The sequence below is a fragment of the Cyprinodon variegatus genome, unplaced genomic scaffold (assembly GCF_000732505.1).
Source record: "Cyprinodon variegatus isolate N-32 unplaced genomic scaffold, C_variegatus-1.0 Scaffold77, whole genome shotgun sequence".
Lineage (NCBI taxonomy): Eukaryota > Metazoa > Chordata > Actinopteri > Cyprinodontiformes > Cyprinodontidae > Cyprinodon > Cyprinodon variegatus.
In genome coordinates this window covers 1,602,525-1,629,094 of record NW_015150530.1, presented here as the reverse complement: position 1 = coordinate 1,629,094, position 26,570 = coordinate 1,602,525, and the positions used below count along the sequence as shown (strand labels likewise).

Sequence of the window (26,570 nt, the reverse complement as noted above, 5' to 3'; positions counted from 1 at the left end):
GATAGATAGATAGATGATAGCGTCAAATAAAAGCTCTAAAGCCAAACTGCCTTATCTAATTTGCAAAGAACTTAGGCTTCTGATTTATGTTCTTTATATTTCCCTTCCTATTAGTCAAGTTTTGTTTGAGTTTGTATGAAGTTGTTCAAATTACCAGACAATAAGAGACTCATCTCACACACTAGAGATCAGGCCAAGGAAACATCCCTTGAATCCTCCAAGAACTGTAATGATTCTGATGGGCTATCAAATGGTTTCTCTCTAAATGTCTGAGCCACCAAAGCTGATTTTCCACGTCGAGAACTGAGCTCCATAAAAGGAAAAATGAAGCACATGTTTATGATGAAGGTGCATTTTTTAATATAAAATAAATGTTAGAATTGCAAAGTTATACACAGTTATACATAAAAAAACAACAATTATCTCTAACTTTGCTTGAAGTCTATTGCATCCATAGTTAAATGGAAAAAAAATCCTATGGCCCCATTGTTAATTGAACCTTGTTTTGTATACAAAACTGCATGCAAGAGATTTATAAAAAACTGGCAGAAATAGGCATGCAGTTCAATCTTTAGAGGTTCTACTGTCATGACCATGTTACGACAATGTCATATAAACTACTGTTGTAAGCAAAAAAGAAAACAATCTAGCACATGATATCTTACAGATGCATCATCCCTTAGTAAGTCAATTTTTTGTAAAAAAAAAAAAAAAAAAAAATGTGTTTATAAGGTTTTGGGTCGTTTTCGTAGTCTTAAAAAGATGTTCATGTTTCTGAAAGGCAATCGTCTGCAGTATTTGTTTACAGAAGTTAGGACAAATTATTTGGGTACAATAACACCCCTTCAAGACACAATGTAAAATTGATTTCCTGCAGGGGCTTTTTGCTCAATGTGGACACAGCATTTATTCAATCTTTGGGTTCTGCTGCTGCTCAGGTGTTTGCATTACTCATAGATCACAGTTAAATGGCTACACAAACAAAGACGCCATTCCTCTCTAAATTATTAGGCACTGGACTGAAGATGAAAAAACAGCCATTGTCCAAAGTAAAGACCCCTTGAAAGCCTTTTGGAGAATATTAAAATTGTTAAATTAAAAGAAAAACAATCCAACTTTTTTTTATTTTTTTGAAGAAAAAAATTAAAAGGAACTTCTACACTTGGATAAGTCAAAACTTTCAACCGTAACAAAGCTGAGTATTTAGGAATCTTTTTTTTGTTTGTGTTCCTTATCCTTTTGACAAGTGCAGAAACAAATGAAAGACAAACACGGCGTAACTGCAACCTGACAATCACCGGCAATCCTCATAAATGCCGTGGTTCTGTATCTTTCAAAGTGAATTTCACTGGCTGGTGTTCTGACTGGGCACTGCTGTCAGATGATAGCCAGTCTCAGTGTGAAGGACTCACTATTAGCTCTGCCCCTGCAGTGTGGAGTAATGTGCGCTCTGTGGGAGCGAGGGCAGAGAGCTTTGGTGCTCCTGTAACTATACATCTTGGTTAAATTCACTGACAGAGCTGCAGTGCTGCCTGTTCCCATTACACCAGCTGCACTGATTCCTCTCCCTTTCTTATGACAGTGCGATCGGTGTATGGATTCATGTTACAAATGAGTGATAATGTGCAAGTTTTGTTGCTGTATAAATTGATAGATGAGCACCTTGACTGTTATTGAATAGTTTTGCGATTTCTGCTGATTAGAGTGTTTAGAAGATAGAAAAGTTATTCTTAATGTTCAAACAGTTCCCATAAAAAATGGGATTAAAGTAGTGTATTGTTTTTGAAATTATTTAATTTATTTAATGGTATTTGCTTATCGTTTTTAATTTTTTTAGAAAGTATGTCTCATTTTGTCATCCACTGACATGTAGAATTAAGTTCTTTTTTGTTATCTGTTTGAAAAACTCTCCTTAAAATAGATGGCGTAGATGTATTTTGAAATGTGAAAAATAATCATATTTATACCTAGTTTTAGAAAAAGCCCTGATGGTATAGCATACATAGAAAATCTATAATAATAGGATACATACATCTCTAGCATATCTGCACATTTTCAGCAAAATGAGAGAAATTAGAACGATGTGCTGCTGGATTTGCAGCTTAGACTATTTCTCTTGCGTTTGGATAGACTATCCCTTTTCCCTGGCCAATCCCTTTCCTCCTCTTCTTCCTCCTCCTCCTCCTCTTTCTGTCTTCTGTCTCTAGCCTCGTATCTCCTTCTCTCCATCTCCTGTAACAAACCCATAGTAGAGTCCCTCTGTTCTTCCACCCCGAGGCTGACCAGTGTGTCAGAGCTAACCAGGGAGAGGAACAGAGAGAGGGGAGAAAGCGGGAGAGAGGAATTGAGAGGGAGAGGGTTCAGTCGGGCCTTTTTCAGGGGCAACCGAAGAAAAAAAAAGGGGAAGATGAGACAGATGTACAGAGTCTGTTTCATCTCTTGGAAAAAGAAAGCGAGAGAGGCCAGACTCTTCATGCTTTGCACAGTTTTCTATCTTTTTATATCGCGACCCGTCACTCTTTCCTTCTTTAGACAGCACTGGAGACGTAATGTTGCCTGAATGTCAAGTTGCCCCCCTTTTCTCTGCTCTACCCCAGTCACTCTTCAGAATTTCAAAACAGAGTTACAGTATGCTCCTCACATTGTTCCCTTTATGTGCTTGGCGGTGGCCTACTAACCTCAGCTGCACAAAGTACAGCAGCTCTTAAGAGAGACCCAGACCTGCATGCTTCCAGAACCTGTCATCATTATCTGGAGAGATTGCTTTAGATATAAGGGTTGTATTGTTGGTCTTTAATTATAACACACTTTCCACTTTATTGAATCCAAGATTGTGTTCAATAATTTTCCTTTTAAACCAATTAGATTGTTATTTTAAAATGGATCAGTGAATTGCTTTTAGGTCTGAATCTACAGGTTCGAACCTTCAGACCTAACTTTGCAGACAACTGTTTCACCACTCAATGGGGGCGCTTAAAAATGTTGCGCCAAAGGTATGTTTTTTATCTAAAATGTATATATTTTTCAGATCGTATTTATTTAAATTAGAAAAGTTTAGCCAGCTGAAACGTTCAGTTATGCTTCAATGAAAATCACGGAAATTTTTCATTTTTAATTCAATGCTATATGATATTAGAGTAAATTATTTAATTCACAGATTTTACAAGCATCTAATATTCGAGACATAATTGTAAAGCTTTCTAAAAATCAGCTTTTAGAATTAACATGCGTACAAACCTGAACACAACATCCCCACAGTAGAACATGGTGGGGGCAGCATTATGATGTGGGGTCAATTTTGCTAGTATACATATTACAGTTTATGTTCCAATGACTTAAATAAAATCTCTCTTTGTTTGGAGCATCTATTTAAAATTAAACAGTTTGAAATAATGATCGTCCTTTAAACCCTGTTGTAATGAAACATCCCAGCAATAAAATGTTATTATTTCTTACATATGTTACATGATATCCTTTTCTATAATTAACACCTGAATTTATTGTATATTTAGAGACATCTCTAACTCAAGTTGTCTTAGTTTTCTTAATAAAATAACTCCTTAACCATTAAGGACAATACATTGCCCTGAGACTTTAAGGCAATCAGACCCAAAGTAATTCATGCATTTTTTCTTTCATCTTAGACTTAGACTTAGACTTAGACTTGACTTTATTAATCCCTTGGGATTACTCCCTTCGGGAAATTGTATTTCCAGTAGCAGGAAAAATTGCACATACAAGAAAATAGAGGATGTTTAGACATCTATTTAAGCATATTAAGTTACTTTAACACAGATGTTTCATGTTATTGTATTACATAAAAAAATTGGAGTAAATTAAATTCATATGCTTAAGTAGATGCAAAAAATTCATGAATAATTTTTTCAGTGAACAAAAGATGCACTAGTGAATGTCTAATTATCTATAAGAATATGAAAGCAATCTAACATCAAGGATTTTATTCTTAGCAGATATTGTTTTTTTTTTTACTGTTCCTCAACTCATCTCATCAATGTGAAGTTTAGCAATAGTTAATGCAGCATGCCTTTGTCCATCCATCCATCCATCCATCCATCCATCCATCCATCCATCCATCCATCCATCCATCCATCCATCCATCCATCCATCCATCCATCCATCATGATGGAGAGTCATAATAAACTTTTGTCTGTTTGCTAGAATTAGTGAAACATTCAAACAAGTTGCTTTTTCATAAAAACATGAATAATTCTTTCCATTTCATATTGTCTTTTAAAATGGCACCAAAGCAGACAGATGGGCTGTGTTTGAATGTCCTCCCAAACTCGTAAATCCCTCAATCATTAAATAGAGTGGGGACTTCATTGTGGACTTTATAGTGAACTCAGTGAACTCACCGTTCAGACAGATGTTCACTTCTTTTTGCTCCCCGTTAGTCGAAAACCCCTCCTCCACTGCGCGGTGCCTGCGCCATCTTTGTTATTTGTCGCCGATGTCAGATAGCGGCAGCCTATGGTGACAGCAGGCCGATGTGATAACAAATCCCATAATGCTTTGAGAGGAGAGCTCTCCATGAAAAGCATTCCAGCATATATCTGCTCATCTAGTGAGAATGGATGATCACCACATTTCCATTGTGGGAAATTTTGAGTCCACTATTGTTTCATCCACTAGATGTATGGACACTCATTTAAAATGGTGTAAACATTATATTGCGCCCTATATAGTGATAAGGGCAGATGTCGGGACACAGCCATGGTCTTAAACCTCCTAATCATGAGCCTCCGAGTTTTCTTTATTATTAAACTCTTATGTTTCCCCATGCCAAACACACAGTGCTGCAAGTCAGGTTACATAAACCTGCGACTCATCAGCAAACCAGAGGGTCATCAGTAGTGATGGTCCGTTTGATAAAACCAGCACAGGCCTCTATGTTTGCTCTAATTGATAAAAATTACAAGTTGTTTTGTTTTTTCTAAGTCGATATCTAAAGGTTTACAGTAATCCTGTGTCTCTTTTGTGTATATTGAGATGCTTCTAACTTTGTGATCCATCATCCTTGCTTAGCTTATTGGCGACCTTTTGTGTGGAAGAGGTCTTTTGTTTTTGCAAGTTGTTTCCATTGCTGCTTTGTGCAAACCAAAGTGCTTTGAGTCTTTTTGTGTGTCTGCCCCCATCTATTCGTACAATCAGCACAATAAACAAAGTGGATTCTCACGTTCTGCTCAGTGAGATGTGTGTTAGTGTGTCAGTATTGATTCAGTCAATATCTATGGGCTCCATGTCTTATTTTTGTGCACTGCTTCCCACTGTGTGCATGCGACGGCTACCTGGATACTCGTACATTTTGGCAGGATCTGTTTGAGACTGTGCAATCCATTACAGTCTGCAAGGGCCTGGATCTGACAGTTTGTGTATGCGTGTGCAACTGTGTGTGTGTACGAGGAACTGTATTCCCTGGGCTGCTAGTTATAATGTTTCTGGGGGTGATGGGGGGAACTTGAAAGCCCTGTGCTGCCCAAATCAAAACTAACAAGGAAATGATGGGGGCTCCTTTATCTCCTCTCTGGCCTGGGGGGCCGATAGGGGCAAGAACAGGAGACTGGGCAAGAAAAAAAAAAAAAGAATGAGAGAGGGAGGTAGAGATGGAGAGACGAAGGAGGAGGAGAAGGAGGAGGTAGGGGCAGGCTGGTTTCCTCTTTGATTTGTAAAAAATGCATTACCTCCAAAATCAAACGGAAAATTACCGCGCCGAAGCAAAACACACAGAGTAGGTGCGAAAAGGAGGTGGGTGGGGCAGGAGGGAGGGAGGTAAGGGATGACAGTGGATAGGTGTGTGTGAAAAGGAAGGAGGTGGGAAACAGGAAAGGAGGAGTCACCTGTATAGATATGCTGGAGGATGGAGAATAAAAAAAAAAAGAAAAAAAATGTGGATGGGTATGGATCTGAGGTGGTGCGTAGGTGGTTGGAGAGGTTGCTGGAGAGGCCCCCTACTGATAGGAGCACATGCATATGGCCCTCAGAGGAGACGAGTCTATACATGCTGTAGACCATGTGAATATGGTAAATGAAAGAGATGATGCAGTATTGATGACCTGTAGCCCACAGGGACCAGGAAACGTATAGATTACTACCTCCAACACAAAGAATCTCCAATTTTTTTAAGGATCCGACTTTTCATTCAGATTGATTTAATCAGAAAGAAGTGTTTGTGTGATAGGTTAAGGAGATTTTATATTTTGCATGACATCATATGCAAAACAAGTTGTTAGTTTTATTTTAAAGTGCATGTAACATTACAGAGAGAAAAAAAAAAGAATGATAAGAACAAATAAAAGGCATGAGCGAAAAAAAAGTTGTGGACAAAAGGAACTGAGAAACAAGAAAGGTTGAGGAGCAGAAGAAGAAGGGTGAATGGGGCCGCCATCCAACGGCTACAGAATCAGGGCGAGCGCTGATAGAGGGCTGAGAGAGAGAGAGAGAGAGAGAGAGAGAGAGAGAGAGAGAGAGAGAGAGGGAGTGAAAAATGCCTGGAGTTAGCAATAATAATTTATACAAACACACCTTAATAATTCACGTTCCATTTCAATGCTGGAGGGAAAATCCAAAATTCACAGAGCATAATTAAATAGAGGCAGAGAGAGCAAAGAGAAGAGAAAAGGAATGAAACATAGAAAGGGCAGTGTTAAAGATACCAGCGAGGCAGTTGGTTCATTTCTTCTGTCTGAGTTTTATAGAACCGCCCAAACCAAACCGACACATCCAAACCTGATCCAGGCCTCATGGAAACACTAAAACTTCCTTCCTGTCAACAGATGCTTTCATTATGCTCCTTAGATTGTATAAACAGGATGAGAGGATGCTACTGAGTGGAAATCCAAAATGTTTTCTGTAGATTTTTAATATTTAGGTCTGATTAGGTCCATATCATTGACTGGTAAGAAAATGTGGGCGTTTTGGATAAAAGACATTTGATAACATTTTACTTTTTGCTTGTTTGGAGGCATATTGGGTTTTAATTTTTATAACATTTTTTGTTTTGTTTTTTGCAAGACTTTATTTGTTTTCATTGATGCATTTTTTTCTTTTCTTCTTGTTGCTACAGTTTTGTGTGAACTCTTCTAATTTGAATACACATCAATTTCAATAAAAAGGCTTTTCTTGTTGATGCTGAAATTCATTAGGTAGAAATCAGTAGAAATTCATCATATTTTGTTCAATTCTGTTCGGGAAGGTTTGTTTCTTCTTTTTTTATTGAAACAACACTCCATGATTGTTTAAAACTCTGACAGAAACTTTTTTCCGTTTTTTTCTTATCAAATCAAGATTTAAAAAAAGAATTGCTACAGAAACGACATTGTAAATTCTTTTTAAAGAGTAAAAAAATACTTATGACAATAAGTATGCTGTTTACATTTATCTAATTTAACTGAACATCTGTGTTATATTTTTTATGTAAAATTGTTCACCTTTGTTGGATTTTAAAGAAGAAAAAGCAGCACGTCCGTCACACCCAAAAATACTGGCTGAGTGACCCTAATATGAGCACCACACGAGAAAAAGAGCAATTAAAGTTATTCTACATGCTCTGTACCCATTAGATGCTGAATCAGCCCCATTTACCTTGCAAAGTTTGATATGCTGTAAAATAACTTTCAGATATGAAGGGACTTTTTGTCTAAAACAACTAAAAATCTGATGTATGTCTCTACCAGCTCACCAAAAGAATAGCTCACACTCAGTCAGACTGAATCATGGCTGTTGCTCTCCTGGAAGGTGAACCTGCTCTTAAGATTCAAGACTTCTGACATGTTTCCTTCCAGAATAGCCTTGTATTTTACCCCGGCCATCTTTCCATCCCAAATTATAATGTCGCCACTACCTTCCTCAAGTGCCTATCTGGACTGTAAAACCCGGCCTTCAGGTGGCCATGAAGGGAACACTCCTCCATTCAATGCTGCTATCTTGCACTAATATATTTCTATCTAGAACTTCATCCAAGGCTTATTTATTGTGTTCCTTTTTCTGGATACTTTATATTATAACCAGCGTTTTATAATGTGTCCCCACCTTTTAAAACCAATATGGGGTTTTGAGATCAGCTACAGAAAGTAATCTTAGCAATAAGTGTTTATCTTAAAGTGCTTAAAGGCATAAAATGTCACTTAGAAATAGAAGAAACCAACTACCGGTACTATGGTTGTTGAGGTTGTTTGTAATATTAATACACTGGTGGTTTAATGATTTTGTAGAAAATTTGGTGTACTCAAGCGATAGTTTGGGTCATGAGTCAACCTATTTCTTTGGGTCAGAGACTACATTAAGAAGATTTGGAAAACTTTGCTTTAGATGATGAATGTTTTAACCCTCAAACCATCATAAATTCACCCCAAACCTACCTATAAATCATAAGAGAAAATTAACCTGTTCTTTAGGTTTCATGTTTCACAACTTAAATTGCACTGTGACTTTTAAAAACACAGAGAGAACAAACCAAAGATTTTAAATATATATTTAAGGAATATATTTATATGTATATTTTAACATAGCACGCTTCAGTGGCTTTTTGGATGCTTTTTCAAAAGTCTGTTTAATTCCTAGAGTTAGAAATGCACTATAGGGATGTCCACCACATTGCATCAGACACTGCCTCAGGTGGCTGTACAAGATCACATCCATCAAACACCTTATCTCCACCAAAGACATATGAAACATAACCTTGCTGTATTTCTCATCGATTTTAAGGTGCCGTTCTCAACTTTCAGTGCTCCTTACGCCCTTACGCAATATCTTATTTTTTTAGCAAAGTTTACGCTCTTCAACCTCAGCTTGACTGGCGTAAACTTTACTAAGAGTGGATCTTCTCTCCTATTCCTTTGGTTCCATCTGGAGAAGATAAAAAAACAAAGTTTAATTGTTGTTATTGTTTCAGGTTTTGTAGAGGCATGGACTGCAACTGCGTCAGCGATCTGCTGATCCCCCCTGTGCCCGCCCTCTGGACCCCAGGTGAGTGATTCCAGTTAGCTAAATGTAAACAATACCTCTCTTTTTACTTTGGTGCAAACTGTTTTTGTTGTTTTTTTTTTATAATTGCTCAAATACTTAGAGGAAAACACACTAGTCAAATTTTGGCTCATAACCATCCTAAAACTCTTGGTCAAAGTTATGCTAAGAATTCTGTTTTTTATTAAAAAAAGAAAAGTCCTCAGCAATGCTGGAGACTGTGGTGCTAATTGGCTCTACTTGTGTTTTTTCCAAGGCTACTTAGAGCCAGATAACTATGGGCTGAAACAGAGTCTTATATGATGTGAATGTAGTTCGCTGTTAAAATTCAGGCCCAGGCAACATCAACCAGATCTCCCCCAGCGAGCTGTCATCATCCTACTGACCAATCTGTTGAGGCTAGAGGGCATTAGCACAGACTAACATTGCTCAAGGCACGTGCTGTGATATTAAACACATCATCCCTCAGCTCCATCACTCATCAGTCATTCAGACAGCAATCCCCCCCTAGCGAGCAGCGGGACAAACGACAGGCCTTAACCTTCTCCTCCTTTGTTGTTGTGTTTGACACCCCATCTCCCCCCCTTCTTTCTTGCTGTAAAGGTTTTGCCTTCCCAGACTGGGCCTACAAGCCGGAATCAAGCCCAGGATCCAGGCAGATCCAGCTGTGGCACTTCATCCTGGAGCTGCTACAGAAGGAGGAGTATCAGGGCGTGATCGCCTGGCAGGGAGACTACGGGGAGTTTGTCATCAAGGACCCAGATGAGGTGGCGCGGCTGTGGGGGATAAGAAAGTGCAAGCCTCACATGAACTATGACAAACTGAGCCGGGCGCTGCGGTACGTCTCTATCAGATAGGTTTATCCCACAACCCTCCCTCAGTTTACATTATTTGTTTACTCTCTCCAAACTTAATCCTCACTTAACTCCTCTCTTTTTCATGTCAGTAAAAATAGAAAGATAAAGGCGAGACTTCTCCAGGGGAATGTCAATATCCTCAATTTCTCCTTATCAGCCGACATCCTAATGGAAAGTTCACCATTGAGCTGCCAAATAAAAAATTCAATAGGGATTTCAAAATTCAGCCGCAGTGTGAAAATTGCTTGGACTAGTGAAAGCACTCAGCTCCAAACTGAAGGAGCAGTTTACACCCCCCCATCACTCACAGTTTTATCGCGCTAACGTTCACCGACCCGACTTGTTTCACCCCCCCTGCATAACGGCCCCCCCCCTCCTGCTTTCCTTTGGCCCCTTGTTAATGGGGGCTGTCGTCAGAGTCTAATTGTTATGAATTGGCTGGGGCCACAATTAGCCTTCTTAATTAGCCTCACTTAATTGCTCAATTAGGGGCCAAGGCACAATTGCCACGCAAAGCAAAACATGTACACATCATTGCACCGGGGATCAGCCTCTGTGAATACATGCTGATATGAACATTCTGCTCTGTTTGTTGATAGAGTGGGTCTGCATAATGAGGAGCTTTGTAGTCAGGTTTAATAAGCTGAGGCTGGGTTATAGACTCTAAATGTGATTTTTTTTATTTTTTTTTTTTTTAGAGTTCTTTTGAGATTTTTCTGAATCTCGCGATAACTCATCAGCTATTTCGTGACAGACCCCATCTAATCCTGTTTTCAACCCTAATATTTCACCTCCTTCACCTGAGCCAGATGGCTCCCACCCTCTTAGCGTTGATCAGCTTAGCATCCTGGCAGACAGTATATTGTGACACCTCTGTGGGTGGTAAAGGAAACTGGCATGACGAGGGCTTGACATGCCCGTGGGGAGACACCGAAGGTCGCTACCATGGTGACTACTGTTGTTGTTGTGTCACCTATTTCACTATCCGATTCTCTGTTGGAAATGCTGACAGCTTCTTGGTTTCTTGTGAATACGCACAGTAGTGTTAGACACTAACAGTGTTCGAAGTACACATTCAGATTAAGATTTGTTTCCCACTTCATATGATAACGTTTACTCTAAAAATGGCATATTCTACTAAACAAAATATTTCATGTGAAAAGGTTGTTTCTTAACAGTTTTTTTAAAGAATAAATTTGCTTGGAATAAAAAATTGAGAAAGATTTTTAAATGTCTTTACAACCAAAGCAATCCTCAACAGTGGATTCCAATAAAAAAAAAAAAAAAAAAAAAAAAATCAGGTAAAAATGTTTTTTACCCAAGAACATTATTGATAATAAAGACAAAGTTGATACTGATTTAAAATTATATACCGGTATTTATCATGTTTTTAATAAAAGATAATATATACTATTTGCAAAAGGCATTGTGTTACAGTCTGTATTATTAGTTCAGCAATCTGATCTTCCTTATATCTGTTGATTAGTATTTTGCATCACTCTATTGATATTTTAAGCATTTTATCTTTGGCGATAAACTCCAAGTCCTTGAGGTTCAAATAACGTCTTGGCATCACCGTAATCTTTACTTCGCTCCACATTTTCTTTCCGATTCAACTGAGGTCTCTAACAAGGCCAAATTGAAACATTATTTAATTCTAGTCAGAGGAAGCACGTGCGTCAAACTAAAACATAACTTTATACCTAAATCTGTCAGAGTTATGAATCATTTTAGGTATAACTGTTAATAAACTGTAAAAAAAAATTGTAATCCAATTATTTATAACTCTCCAAACATGCAACAGTCGTGGAAAAAATATAAAACAGAAAAGACCTTTAACAAGCCTTTAAAACACCCTAAAAAAATAAAAATCTTCACTTAAGTGGTTTGACAAGTACAGAGAAAAAAAAAAAACAAATAAAAAAAACATATATTTCCCCTTGGTATTTGAATAGATATAACTTTTTTTTTAATTTTAAAAACCCATAGCTGTTGCTTTTTTTCTGATTCTAAACATGGTTGTCGACATCAAGACTTAAATGTAATTTTACATAATCAGTTCTTTGCTTTTGTCTTAAAACGAATTATCCTATACACTTAGAATTAGACTTAGTCTTAGTCAACTTTTATTGTCATTTGCATACACAGGGTATATACAAATCTTTTTGTGGAGGTTTTTGATTTATTCAAAACTGGTGCCATGGTATAGTACAAAACAGACTTGAGAAATCCTGTGGTACTCAGTAACAGCGTGTTTAGAAATGCTAAGATAGATTTCTGCAGAGACAGAAAAGTTTGTTGGTCTGCATTGACTTGGCTATTGATGTTGTATGAGCAGCAAAAATAAAGGTGTGGGTTTTTTATTTTTTTGGAAAATAGTTGGCTGTCGTGATAGGTGCTGTTAGTATAAAGCATGATAACTATTACACTGCAAAAAATTGAAATCTACATAAGTAATTTTTTTCTTAAAATAAGTGCATTTGTTCTTGAATTGGGGAGATAGAAGACATTTTGCCAATGGAACCAGACAATTTACATTTAAAATAAGAAAAAAACAATTGCATTGTCTTGTTTCCAGTCCATATTATATAATTATCTTATTCTTAGAGTGAAAATACTCATTCCATTGGCAAACTATCTCATTTACCTACTTAAATTAAGGGTAAATACATGTAAATCAAGACATTTATGCTTATTTCTTTTTTCCAGTGTATAATTGAAAATTATCCATATGTTCATACTTGAACCTCAGAAATAATTTGTTATTCAAAAATAATTGACAAATCTTTGAATTTGGGCCTGGAAAAGTCTCCACTTTCCACACATAAAACATTGAAAATGTCTGTTTTAAGTGCAACATTGAAATGAAAGGAAATAGTCTGGCTGCACTTTATCTCAGGAGTTCAAAAGGATCTAGCATTTAGATCTTTTTCTGGTCTTTGTCTTCTAAAGACTAAATAAAAATTTACTCAAAAAAGCACATTGCATTGATAAAGGCAGCGAGACGTGAATTGATTTAAGAAAGAAGGAGATGAATAAAAACAGTGGGAAATCAGCATAACTCTTTGCCTCACAGCACCTAAGATGTTTATTTATTCTTTGCTTACAGTGAGGAAACACAGAACCTTGATGCGAGCATTAAGATAATCCTTCCCTCTCCTTTTCCTTTTTCCTTTATCCTTTTCCACCTCTCCATCCATCCCTGCATCGATATCCTCTCCCCATCTCTCTCCTCCTCTGCAGGTATTACTATAACAAGCGCATTTTGCACAAAACCAAAGGGAAACGGTTCACCTACAAGTTTAACTTCAGTAAAGTGGTACTGGTTAACTACCCCATTCTGGACATGGCTAACTCGCCCTTCTTCTTGGCCCAGAACCACTTTAACGGGGGCTCGGCTGCTCCGGACTGCAGCCCAGAGGTACGAACGGTAGGATAAAGGGATGGGAAGGGGATTAACTGTATGCTTTTTGTTAGTAGCAGCTGATAAACTACAGAACATGGATGCACAGAAATGATCAGCGCCGTAATCAATCCCATCATCTTCTAAAAAGATGAATGAAGATGAATTTATCTTCCATTTGAACAAACTTTATCAAACAATACAAACAATTAAATTCAGATTGAGATTCATTTATTAATAAACTGATAATATTTGAACTTGGATCCAAAAGTTATTGTTGCAAGACTTGATGAATAAATCAAACAAATGTGTAATTTCTAATTATTTATCCCTGATCAGTTTAATCCTTTCCTTAAAAGGAAAAATGCTAAATAAATTAAATAATCTAACTCTAATTTCTCAGAATGAAAACCAAAAACTGAAATCTCACAATATTGTATCAACTGATTAAAAGTTTATCCTTTTTTCCCAAGTTTATTTTTTTCAATGATACGTGTAGATTATACAGCATGATATTCAGTAAAAATGAAAGCTAGTTCCTCAATTATGGATCGGATCACTGCTTTTTGTTCTAGAAAGTAACTTAAAATTCAAATGATCATTTCCTTCTCTCTTTTGCTGGAATATGCAGGGCCGGGTGATAGGAAGGAAAAAAGATAATTCGAAAAATGTATCCCAAATTAGATGAATAATGAAAGGCATCATAAAAACAAAATCATTCATCACAAATGAATCTGTGAAGTTCATCTGGCATCTTCTGTCTTCACCAAAACTTGAGGAGAAAGAACATCTCCTTAAAAACTTGTCTACATCCAGAGCATCATTGCCTCCTCCCAGCAAAGGATTGCATGGGTCATACTGTTAGATCATTGCCATCCTCTACACACAAAGTATCATTTTTGGGGCGCTAAATCATGGAAATATGATTATAAAATATATATCCATATTGGGTATTGGTCTGTTGGGGAAAAAAAAAGCAGGATATATTTAAACAAGATTAAAAAAAAGTTAATACTTGCACTGTTTTCTAACCTGATTCTTGAAGAAATCCAAAATGAAAGTCTATATAGCTTTCGTTCACAACTTTGGAGTGCCTCAGCGCATTAGAGTAAAACAAATGTTTATGAACACTACCGTTTTTATAGAACAGGGACAGAAAAGTATTCAGTGACAAATCAGAACTCAGATGCTGGTAGATCAAAACTAACAAATGGACAAGAAAGAAAAAAAGTACACTAAAAGCAAACATCTATTTCTGCTTCTTGTTGTTTTATAATCAGTGATCCAATTCAGGTAATCGAAGCTCCCTCCTGTCCCTCTTAGATGTTGTAGTTTATTTTCACAAGAGAATGATAGCACTTATCACTCCAATCATATATTTATCATCCCTGATGCTGAGGATAGTAGCTTACACCTCAATGAGCTCTTAAAATCTGAGAGCTCTATAGAGAAATATTATTTTTATTCTAAAAGGCTTTGTCTTTACCTGTATATCTATCTATATGATATGTATATCTATATATATATATAGATATCTAGATTCAAAGATGTGCTTCCAACATATCCGCATAGATTTATTTATATGGCAAATTTGAAAACAAGATAAGATAAGGTTTAGCATTGTAGTCAGATCAGAACTAGAAGGCAAAGGTAACTTGAAAGTACAGTTGGGGGTAGAATCCTCCATCATTCGTCTACACCATCCTTCAGATGGGATAAGGAGCGGCAGACTCTGAAGGAGACACAAGCAGGAGGACGGTCTAATCTCGCCCTTAGAATAAAAGAAGATGTTATCCCTCTCCTTCTCTCATCCCCGTCTCCGACGGTGTATCCATCTGTCATCGTCTGAAAATGAAAGAAATAGGAGAAAGAGAAAAAAGAAAGTAAAGGGGGTCGTGTCAGATCAGATCAATAGTGGGTCATTAATGCGGTTTGTTAAGCAACGCAGATCTCCCAGCTTGGAAGTACAGTCTCAACTTTCAAACTTGGTGACAGATACTATCGATCCAGCGCTATGCAAAGCGAGAGAGAAGAATCCCACCTTTGTCCCTTGATTCCCAAGGTTCAGCTGTTACACTTTAACTTGTCTCCCACTCAATCTCATCTGTGAAACAAAAAATATATACAATAGACTGACTCACACCAGCTGTCCTACTTCCTGAAGGCGTCCTTTTACTCAAACTGGCCCACAATCCTTTCCTTGTCATTCATTCTCGGTCCCAAATATCTTAATCGCTGGTCCCCACTTGACTCTGTACTTTTCCTGTCTTTGAAACTCGGAGCCTCTGTATTCTTCTTTACAGTGAGTCCCAGTGCGCCCCCTTTTATCCTGTCCTTGCTGTGACTGTGTCACTGTTTGCATCACACTCTGCAGGGTGCAGCTGTCAACATATGACTTTACGCTGCACGCCACAGAAGGAGAGGATAGGAATTCATCTACTCAGTTTAGCATATTACAATACCTTTCCAGGATTGTATATTATCAGATAGAATCATTCAAAGTAGTATATGACTGTTAAATAAAACAGAAAGCATGTTTTTTTTTTCCTCAACAATGCTTCAGGCCATAAAACTAACTGTAAAATTAGAAAAAAAATGGAGTAAATGGAAATTTGTTCAGTTTCACAAACCTTACCCTGGTCTGGTTACTGCCAGACATTAAGAATCAGGAATGTCCTTTCAAAGTACCACCCTTACAGCATAAAGTAGACTTATCTAAACAAATTAAAACCATAGCATCCACTTTGCAAATTTACAAAGTCATTTGTAATGTTTTGGGAGTTCATTAAACCAAAGTGAGAGTAGGTGTTTACTGGAAAGGAAGAGGGGAGGCACAGAGGGATAACTTCGGGATTGGCCGGTTAACCTGGTAAATCTGGCACGTCTTGGAGAGTTTCAAACTAAAGCAACGGCTAACAAAAATGAAGGCAAATGGAAAAATAGTGTGGACTGATGAGACAAAAGTAAACCTTTATGGAAATTGTGCGCTCCATTCAAAAAGTCATTAAACTGTCACATTTTAGAAAAAAGTCCTGGCCATCCTTAACCAATCATTGGTGATTCGTTGTTCCCATGTGGAAGTTGTTCACCACCTCTGTAACATGCAGTTTTCCTCCTGACCAGAAGGTGGCAGTGGTGATACTATCATGTAAAATGTCGTACTTTGACTTTTTAAAGTTAGTATTGTCACTAACCGATCCATACAGTTAAGCACGATCTGTACCATCAGCTCATTTGCGCAGCCGCAAACAGAAATACACCTGGATCTCCTTTGATTGTGCAATATAGAAAAGACAGAAATTTGTTTTTTTCTCTTCCTAATTATGATTAACATATTAAACCATCATGTGTAAAAGGTTAACAATTTATTTCCTGAGATAATAAATGCGTTCATATACTTTCTGTTATATCACTTGTCTGTCCCAAATCTTCACCGGAAATGGGAACCTGCTGTATATCCGGCGGTTATTTCTTTTGGGTTTGGAATTCTTGAATAAATTTAGTAATTTTGAGTTTCCTGTTTGCCTTTCATTGTAATTTTATGCTATATAGTGCATAATCAAAAGCAGCAGTCACCAAAGCAGTTCTTGAGGGCTCCAATGGGCCCTTAAGGACCACATTCAGATCCCTCAGCGTCTTTTAAAAACAGAACAACTCACCAGTGGGCTGAGTTTGAAATTTTATTTTATTCTATTGCTCTCTTTTTTTTAAATAATTTATAGAGCCTTTTATCATATTAAACATATAGAGTATTTAAGCATTTATAGAGAACTCCAAATGACAATATCTAACAGGAATTGGAAATGAAAAGAAACAATAAAAATGTTTTCCTTATGTATGACTCCTCTTTTCCAATTCAATTTATGTATATCGCACCAATTCACAACATATGTCATCCCAAGGCACTTCACAGATCATTCAGTCAGTTCATAGGTCAGTATAGCTATGAAGAAGCCCTCAGTCTTAAAAAAGTTGGTGATCCTGATCTAAAGAAAGACACCTCAAAATTACAGATAAATACTCTGTAATCATATTTAGCCTGACTGTTCTAAGCAAGTCCGCTGATGACTTCAGAAAAACAATTTAAAGGAAAGAATGTAAAACACGCCCAATTCTCTCAGAAATTTCCTTGAATAATTCCTATGATATGTGGTTTTAGCATTCTTTAGCAATTTAAGGTTAGAAATAAGTACCACAATTTTATTTTCTAAGGCAATGAATATCTGCTTGCACATGGGCAAATCAAATCAATTAATCAATCAATCAAAAATGTCTTTATTGTCAACTACAATTTACATTGCAATCGACATTTTACTTTCAGTACAACCGTTCATCACAATACGTCACATACATTCAGGCGGTGGGGCTAAGAGGGGGGAAACAGATTGACTGAGGCCATGCCTGTCACAGAACGCTGCCATTCGGCAAAGCGGCGCATTCTTATGGATTGCCAGGTTCCCACAGGTTTCCTGGCTCCCCAGGTCCCAGGCGGTTACCTATAGCGCTGCCTTTCATCTCTGTGGAAAGATAGGAGATGCATTGGGGAAGAGAGCAGGGGGCATATTTCACACTTTATTCTTGGTAGGATACAGTTTGAGATATCAAAAAATGATCTAATGGTGCACATTGTTCTTCCAAAAACTGGCAACACAGCAAACAATTCACAATACACTGAAGATGAAGATGCCTAAAATGGATTCTTGCTCTTCTATTAATTCATTTTTTAGATTTTATATGGGAGACTTTGTCTTTGCAGGCATCCAGGAATCTTCCATGTAACTAATGAATTTGACAGTTGCTTTCTTATCAAAAGGCCTCATGGAAATCTCGTCCATCTTCAGTGGTTTACTTGGAAAATGCAGATGCTGCACAAGTTTATTTACTTATAGTTTGAAGCTTAGTTTTTAGCCACCGCATTATCATTTTTGTGGAACTGCCACTGGCTATCAGTTGTTGGACTTAAGCTCAAACACACAGATAACAAAATGAAGGTCTAAGAATAACTGAGATTAGATTAAATGAGAAGCTGTGATGCAACCTTAAACAGATCCCTGATGCTCACAATCCTTTCATGTGACTTTGATTAAAAAAAAAGTCAAAAAAAAAAAAGAAGAAGAAGTTTTGCCAAAGTAGAACGAATAACTCATCAGCATTTGTAAATCCTAAATAACAGTCATTGCCAACAGGGTAAATGTAGCTACTCCTTTTCAGATAGAGAAAGGGTGTTTTGATCAGGGTTTTAATCCTCAATGCTCATATGAAATCTTTTTTGTATTTACTCAAACTTTCTCATAGTCCAATTATCTTTTTTATAATCTGACACATAAATTGTGCAAAAACAACAGATCTGTAAAGAAGGGAGGAATAAAATCTGCCTCTGGAAGTTTATGGATGTAACATAAATAGATGATGCTCCTATATCTGTGGACCAAATCCATGTGTTAACATCATTATTTCTCCTTTCCCTGCTCCTTAGGCCATACAGTCCCTGTTTCCTCGTTTGCCAGACACTGGCAGAGGAACGTCATTGTTCGATCGAGGATCCACAGCACCGGGACCTGAAGGAGACAAATTGAGACTGGACACATTCCCTTTCCTCGGTTCAGGTGAGCTAAATTAGTTGTTATCAGTAAACTAAACTATAACCACTCCAGGAACAGTTCATATAGAGTTTATTCTTTAGCAGACACTAGAACTTAAACAAAAGGTTGGAGGTGCAGAGAGAGAACAGAGGAAAGCAGAGACAGGATAGAGGATATGAGGAGGCATGAACATTTATTGTTAAAGGAAACAGGAGCGATAGCTGTCCCACAGCAGCCTGCAGTGAGGCTGTCTTGCAGGTGAGAGAGGCCAGGTTACTCTGTCAATTATGCAGAGGTAAGAAACCAGTCTGTGGCTGAAGAAATCATATTCCAGTTTTTGCATCATGATCTTGCACGTTCATCAGAGTGTCAACAAACATTGGAGGGGTTCGTGTCTAATTCATCTAATTTCAAATGCATCTCTTTTTCTGCACGAGCTGGAAAAAAAGGTAGCATGTAAACAGATGCACTCAGACACACATGCAAGCCTCATCACACAACCCTGCACCTCTCCTCCCTCCTCTGTTTGTCCTCAGGTCCTATCCCCCCTTCTTTCCTTCACACCCTCCTTTCCCCTCCCATGTGTCCCTGCTGTCCTAATCCCTTCCCAGGCAGGAAGGCCCTAATTGAGGGTGCAGGCTTCGGTTTGTGGCCTGTGGGCGCCCATTACTGTGTTTTCATAAGCAAGTGAGGCCTGCCTGACTGATTCAATATTCATGTGTCTGCCAGCTACTCCTGGCCCAGCACGCAGAGACTTCAGCACTGTCAAATTAGCCCTGCATAGTAAATAACGGAGTGGTAGGGAAAGAAAGAGTGAGACTAGGAGAGAGGTGGAGGGTGCAGCAGAGACAGAATCTCTGAGTTGGTTGTCATTTGGAAGGAAGTCGGGTTGGCTGAGAGGCAATGTATTTGTTTGTTCATTAAAAGTGAATCACGGCTTCACCTCAGATTTACCTCCTATCTGGGTTAGCAACCAATATTTACAGGGAACTGAATTAAAATGCAGCGCATTGATTAATTTGTAGAGAAGTACATTTGTATAATCAAAGAAAACGTAATAACATATTAGTCATTTTTCTATGGTTTAACATTTACATTTTCTTTTCAGACCATCTCTAATAATAGTCACTTGTAAGATTTCAGTTCTGTTTAATCACTTTTTCCTGCAGTGCAGATCTGTGCTCACATCTGTTCTGATGCAGCGTGAAGTGGGTGTATAACACAGCACTGGCATGCATAAATGAACCATCAGGTTTTTGAAGGCAACTGTGCCAGAATTAGCCCCTGTGGCTCCTGATTTGAATTGCAAATCCTGGCTATAATTAGTGAACATTCTTGGATCTTGTAAGTCAAGAAACCTTTGCCCCCTTCCAAGAGTTAACCTCTGTCTTCCTGGGTCTCCTCTCTCCTAGGTGCCCCATGCTACTCCAAACCCCCGTCCCTGCTGGGCCCTTACCCTCGCAACCCACCCTTTGACTACCCCTGGAGTTTCAACCCGTACCTCCCAGGGGCCTTCTCTCTCAATAACTGCCCCAAACTGCCCCCCGGCTCCCTCTACCCCTCCCAGTTTTACCCCAATCCTTTGCAGACCAGCCTTTCCCAGCTGCCTCACCCCTTCTCCTCACTACTTCCCCCAGGGGAGGCTGCCGGAGGTGAAAGGGGAGCACCAGGGCAGACTGCCGGGACAAATGGCACAGCGGGTGGTCAGCCGGCTCGCCTCTGCCTGCCGCCCTACCCAGGTGGCCTGTCAATGGGTCGGACTGAGATTGGCAACGGGGCGACACTTGGGGAAAGGGAGAGGGTGGAGGCAAGCCCTCCAAGCACAGGCCTGGGTCTGGGATTGGGGGCCGTCAGCCTTGGAGCCGGGACGGGCCAGCAGAGCCCCACAGAGAGGAGAGGCGGGGTGAAGCAGGACCCGGAATCAGACTCCGACTTGGAGATAACGGATCTGAGCGACTGCAGCTCAGACAATGAGAACGATCATGACTTTGGCATTGGGAAAGAATCCAGCCTTGTGAGCCGCTCACCCCTAGTGTTGGATGGAAAAAAAGGGAGTCTGCTGCCTCCTATCGCCTCGCTCCCCCCACCAGTGTCTCCTCATCCACTGAAGGGCCTGATGCCCCTTACTCCTCCACCTCCTTCCCTGCCTCCAACGCTCTCCCCGTCCATGGCTCTGCATGACAGACACAGGGAGGCAGAGACTCTGAAAATGATCCACAGCTAAGACATTTTCCAACCATCCTGTCTGGCCTACGCTCTGATAACTCTCTTCTTCTTTCCTGCTTTAGATGATCAAATCTTCATCCATGACTGTTTTTTTATTTTTATTTCCAGATAAAATAAGTTCTTTGCTTCTGAAACTGTTTGCTGTATAAGCTCTTCACTTATTACCCCACTGTCTCCCCCAGATTAGAATACAATATTTTAAACTGCTATGGTGTCATTTTTTAACTTTCTATTCTGTTTGATTTTTTATTTTTTTTTTGCACAATAAATATGTGTAAGAACCTTTCAGTTTGCTGTCTGCAGTCAAGCTTGAAGAAAAGGGCAACGAGGTGGAAAATTTCAGATCTGACTGGGGAAGAAAATTGACATACTTCAACAGATTTAAAAAAATTAAATAATCAAAGCAAATTTACTGTACAGGTTTACATATTTGCATTAGAACTTTAAACATGCAATTCAGAGATATAGTCAAATACTGCCACCTACTGGTTTTCTTTGGTAATACTGTCTACAAAGCCTTTACCTTATTCCCTACAGTGCCCTTGCAAGTATTAACAAAACTTAAACCTTTGTCCCGTTACAAGCAAAAATAACAGTATGTTGCTACTTAATTTTTCTTAAAATTATCACATAACTGTGAAAAAAGGAGAAAATGCATGATTTTCAAACCAATGGGATGTATCAGTCAATTCCACTATTGTGATTTATTCAAGTTTGAGCCATTTTTCCTCATAAATATGACCTTAATCATTCTTTTGTACCTCTAGATGCTTAATTTTATCAACAGAATGTCAGTTTTCTTTCATTAATAGCACTTTGCGACTAACTGGAAAATATGTATATTTTGGACTCTTCTGAAAAGAACACTTTGTCAAACACATGAAGCGAAATGAAGGGGATCTCTGAATACTTTGAAGCAGTGGCACTCTTTTTCCCATGTTTCCATACAGTACAGATTTTTTATGCTTAATAATTTCCTTCTTCAGCCTGTCAGGGATATTGCTTTAAAACCTAACTGTGCTTTCAGCCGCTTAACATCTTTATCTCTGACAATCCACTGTGTTCCTTGGTCTTCTTCATGTTTTATTGTTTCCCTATGTTCTACAATGAACCGCTGAGGTCTTAACAGTATTAAGGGATATTTTGCAGCTTGTTGCTTTTGATTATTTTAGGGTATCAAAGTAAAGGGGGTTGAAGAAAAAAGGAAGCCATATTTTTTGGGAAACCGTGTATTATTTCTATTTTAGCTATTTATTTCCTTATGTTGATTCATCAAAAGCGTTTCAAAAGATCATTTGGAATTTTGTGGTTGTTATGGGACTAAATGTAAGAAAAGGTAAAAGCATTGTCATTCTTTTGTAAAACAATGTTGAAAAATGCTTTTTCATTTTTTTTTTCAATATGCACTTTTTAATGTGTTTTATATTTAAAAACACAATATCCGTTATTAAGTTTTACCTGCATCACTCTGTGATAATTGAATTTGTTGCAGCACTTTTTCATCAACAGGAATGAAAAAGAGAGCTGAGCAGCTGGATCTACCCAAACTTTGTATGAATACTTCTGTGTATATATTTTAATATGGTGTACATGACATTTAATTATGATTCCTCTATGATAAGATTTACCTGTATTGTTGTGATTTACTTCAGTATTTAAACATGTTGGACAATTATAAGCGTCGGTGTATCAAGGTTTAAACAAATAATGAAAGAAGATCCGCAATCTGAAAGTGAAGAAAGAGCTCTATCTTATTTTTTATTTATTTATTTATTTTTTTCTGTCTGCCCCAAGTTAATTGTGTCCTATGGTTATTTTTACCATATGCCCAGAGAAAAAGAACCGCCTTACAGTCTTAAAGTCATTTTTTTTAAGCCAGTGTGAACTATTGTAATTAGTCTAATGTTACACTTATTGGTCTTTCTTTTTGTTTTGTTTTTTAACCCTTCCCAATAATCTGCTTTGGTTGTTTTTCAATTGGTGTCTATTTTCATCACATATTCTTGCTGGAAAACATTGTTAAAGATTGGACGGGAAAAAATGAAATTTCCTAGCAGCATTCCTTCTGCCAGACAGAGTCACTTTTAAGGATCCGTTGTGTACGCGCTATTGTAAACTTACTGTAAAGCTTTATGTTTTGTTGAGTTGTTCCAGGAAAGATCACAAGTCATGTGAAAAAGCTGTAAATATTGTTTCCTCTCTGCGTGTATGTGTGTGTACACATCCCAAATTGAAAAAGTAGTGAGTCTACTTATCATCGTTCTTTATTTTACTGTAAAAAGAAAAAAAAAATGAATTTGCCAAAAGAAGAAAAAGAATACTATCTTCAGAAAGCAATAAATATTATTCTGGATAGCAGACTGTGGGTGAGTTTATGGAATGAATGAAGTGATCATGATAGTGCAAATGAACATGCAAGCAAACAGATATAATAATACAATCTGTGTCTTCCTTTTCTCCCTATACAAAAAAAAAAACAAATATATATATATATATATATATATATATATATTTACCCCATCTTTGAGGAAGAAATGCAAACATGGCTTTTACTAATGCTGTATTTGGGTTCATATTTCAGGAGATAGCTATAAGAATGTGGCTTTTCACAAAAAAACTTACCAATATCTATAATAATAGATATAATAGAGTAAAAAAATAAATAAAAAAGAAAATCAAAAGCATATCTTAAGAAATACTGAAAAAATTAAGCTGTGAAAAACAAGCCTAACAAGAACTTAACCTTGAAGCGAGAAAGGACAGTAAAGAAAGCCAAAGCCTACATATGTGTGATTTTAAAAAGTGAAACTCAAAAAAGACAACAACAAAAAAAAATCACATCCTTATCAGGGCTATGAGCAAATATGGAGGGAATTATGTTTTAATTGTAATTGTTGTGTCACTATTTTAAGAGTTCAATACTTTACAAGATTATATGAGAGAATAACTATATGGGTAACTGTTAAAAGCCCAATAGAGGATTTTTCAAATTACAGATTACAATTGTGTACAATATGCTGTGTCATCATGAGTCCACACATTTGTGCTTAAACTTATCAAACAAATAAGTTACAAGTAATAAACAAAATATTTTATTTTCATAAAATATTTAACAATTGAAAATTGAAAAAAATTGAAATTGAATTGAATTGAATTGAAAAAAAACATCCTCGGGACCCCAGCTGGGATAAAGCGTGATGTAAAATAGATGGGTGAAAAAAACATTGTGTAAAATTTTCAGCTTGAAAAACAGCAGATCAACAATATGTAGATATAAATCTAAATGAATTATCTCCTCTTTGTCTTTTTTGTTGTCGTCTGTTCTGTGTTTAATAATAATTTCCACATGACTTAGACTTAGAAGTAGACAAAATATATGGTCATTTTGTATACACAGTGTATACAAAATGAAATTGTGATGCATGTTGCTTTTATACAGTGATGAGCAGATTACAACAGTGAAATGAACATTTCCATTTATTAATTGCAGCAGTGACCAGATAAATATGGTGAAAAATACAATACAGTAGAATAATTGAGTTGAGTTTTATTTAAAGGGACTCAACAAACACAAAATCTTTAGTGCCAATTAACACAATATGTACAGCATCAAAGAATTTGTGTAAGAAAGTTTAGATGGTAGGTTGCAGATAGAAATTGTTAAAGAAATTTTTAAGTAATGAAAACCAAAATTTGAATAAAAATGGGATAATAATAATGAAAAAAAAAAAACATTTTTTTTAAACTCTTAACTACAATTTATGTACAAATTAAACAAAAATATAAGAACTTGTTATACTTCAACTCTTCTTTGTCTGATTCATAAAATATCGTTAAATCACCTCAAGAAGATTCTTTCCCAGTAATGTCAATTTTCTATCTTACTTTAAAACAAAACACATTTCTCCAAAAATCTGTGTGAACCTTTGCACCAGTAGCAACACTTGTATTATTTTTCAACCAAAACAATTCTGTAAGGGAATAAAACTGATGACTCCAATTTAATTTATTTTACCTTTACAGTTACCCGGACATTAAAACAGCTGCAAATGATCTCTGTTATTTTTTTCTCCACATTGCTAATGGTATAACAGGAAAAAAATAAGTAAATAAAATTGGTCTCATGCACCTCTATTCACTCCCTATCTTATTTATTCACTGTTAACATTACACAGGACTTGTTTTAGCTCATCTCAGTTTACAACAGAGCAACTGTAAGTAGGAACAATGTTTGTCCACCATGTGGCGCTAATGAGATGTATTAAAGAGAGAAATAATCTCAAAAAATGTGTACTTTAGTTACAATAAAGTCCATCTACACAAGCGCAAAGTTCACCTACCAGACTGCAATCTATTCCTACTGAGAGAATGTTATATTTCTATCTAAACTTATCAGTTTAAGGTTAGGTTATAATCTCACACATCAAATTAAATAATTTGATAATTAAAAAGTGATAATGAGATAATGAGAATGAATTTTCTTTCATAAAATCAGAAAGAAAACCCAAAACTACTTGAAATAACTGCTCTTTGATTTATGTGTGTTTATAGGATTATTACGGTTAGAATATATCCATTAGAATCATGTCAACATAATTTATATAATTTTCTTTATATAAATGTTTAAGGGTTGCCCTGCCAATCTAATACCCTCAGCAGCACCTATTTAACCCTTTATAGGGCAAGTTACCATTTTAGATCACTTGCATAGCCCTCACAAATGGAGGTCTAGATGCACTAGATCTATATCCAGCCATTCAGCAAAGATCCTGCTACGTGGCTATACATCTTATTTTGGCATTTGACCAAAGATGAGCCCTTGAATGATATATTACCTACTGCAAATTAAGTTGGAAAAAAAAGGGTAAAAGCTAATTAAAAAGTTAACAAGCCTAGTTAATAATTATATTTAGGTTTATAAACTAAAAAGATGTACGTACCAGTATCAGCATTGATGCCTCTAAGGTTATTTTGTTCAAAAATGTGTGTCTTTCACTCTCATAGTCTTTTTCATGAATTTCTTATAGAAGCACTTCTGTTATTTTTTTAAAATATATATTCGGGCAAGTTGACATATTTTGTTATTAAATTCACATTATTTTTTGCCATCAAAATATCCATATTTTTTTTAACGTTACAGAGGTAATAAGGTCTAGTCCTGGATTCCAATAACACTATTGGCTGGAAATGTTTATTTTTCAAAGTATTTCACTGAGTTCCCTATTAAAGGGTTAAGTACAGTTGATAAAAAATGCTATTCTGAATTGGTGAGATTGTTTTAATTGTACATATATTAGTAAGTCTAAATGATCATAGCAAAGTTAGGCCATTTGTTACAGCAGAATGGGGACTGCTTTCTGTGTGACACCGCGCGGAAACCGTTCGCTGCTTTATATGACAGGAAAACACACTAAAGCAACAAACATTACCATCATTAAAAAAAAAAAAAAGAAATTTAAAATGAACTATATCTGCTTTTTAAATTGATTAGTAACTTTTTATTTCTACTTCTCTTTACGG

At 37.0% G+C, this 26,570-nt stretch overlaps 1 protein-coding gene across 4 annotated transcripts in view; it reads left to right on the top strand.

Annotated features, from left to right (window-relative positions):
- Window positions 1-23,059, top strand: part of LOC107083533 (ETS translocation variant 3-like protein) — a 77,370-nt gene extending 54,311 nt beyond the window's left edge. For 3 of the 4 annotated variants that reach the window (XM_015372845.1, XM_015372843.1, XM_015372846.1), the window contains 5 exons: window positions 8,912-8,985; window positions 9,586-9,820; window positions 13,083-13,269; window positions 18,719-18,848; window positions 20,237-23,059. In XM_015372845.1, coding sequence (XP_015228331.1) covers window positions 8,925-8,985; window positions 9,586-9,820; window positions 13,083-13,269; window positions 18,719-18,848; window positions 20,237-21,048 — 1,425 coding nt within the window. In that variant the 5' untranslated portion in view covers window positions 8,912-8,924 and the 3' untranslated portion in view covers window positions 21,049-23,059. The remainder of the gene's footprint in view (window positions 1-8,911; window positions 8,986-9,585; window positions 9,821-13,082; window positions 13,270-18,718; window positions 18,849-20,236) is intronic. The other variant, XM_015372847.1, reaches the window with a different exon arrangement.
- The last annotated feature ends 3,511 nt before the right edge of the window (window positions 23,060-26,570 follow it).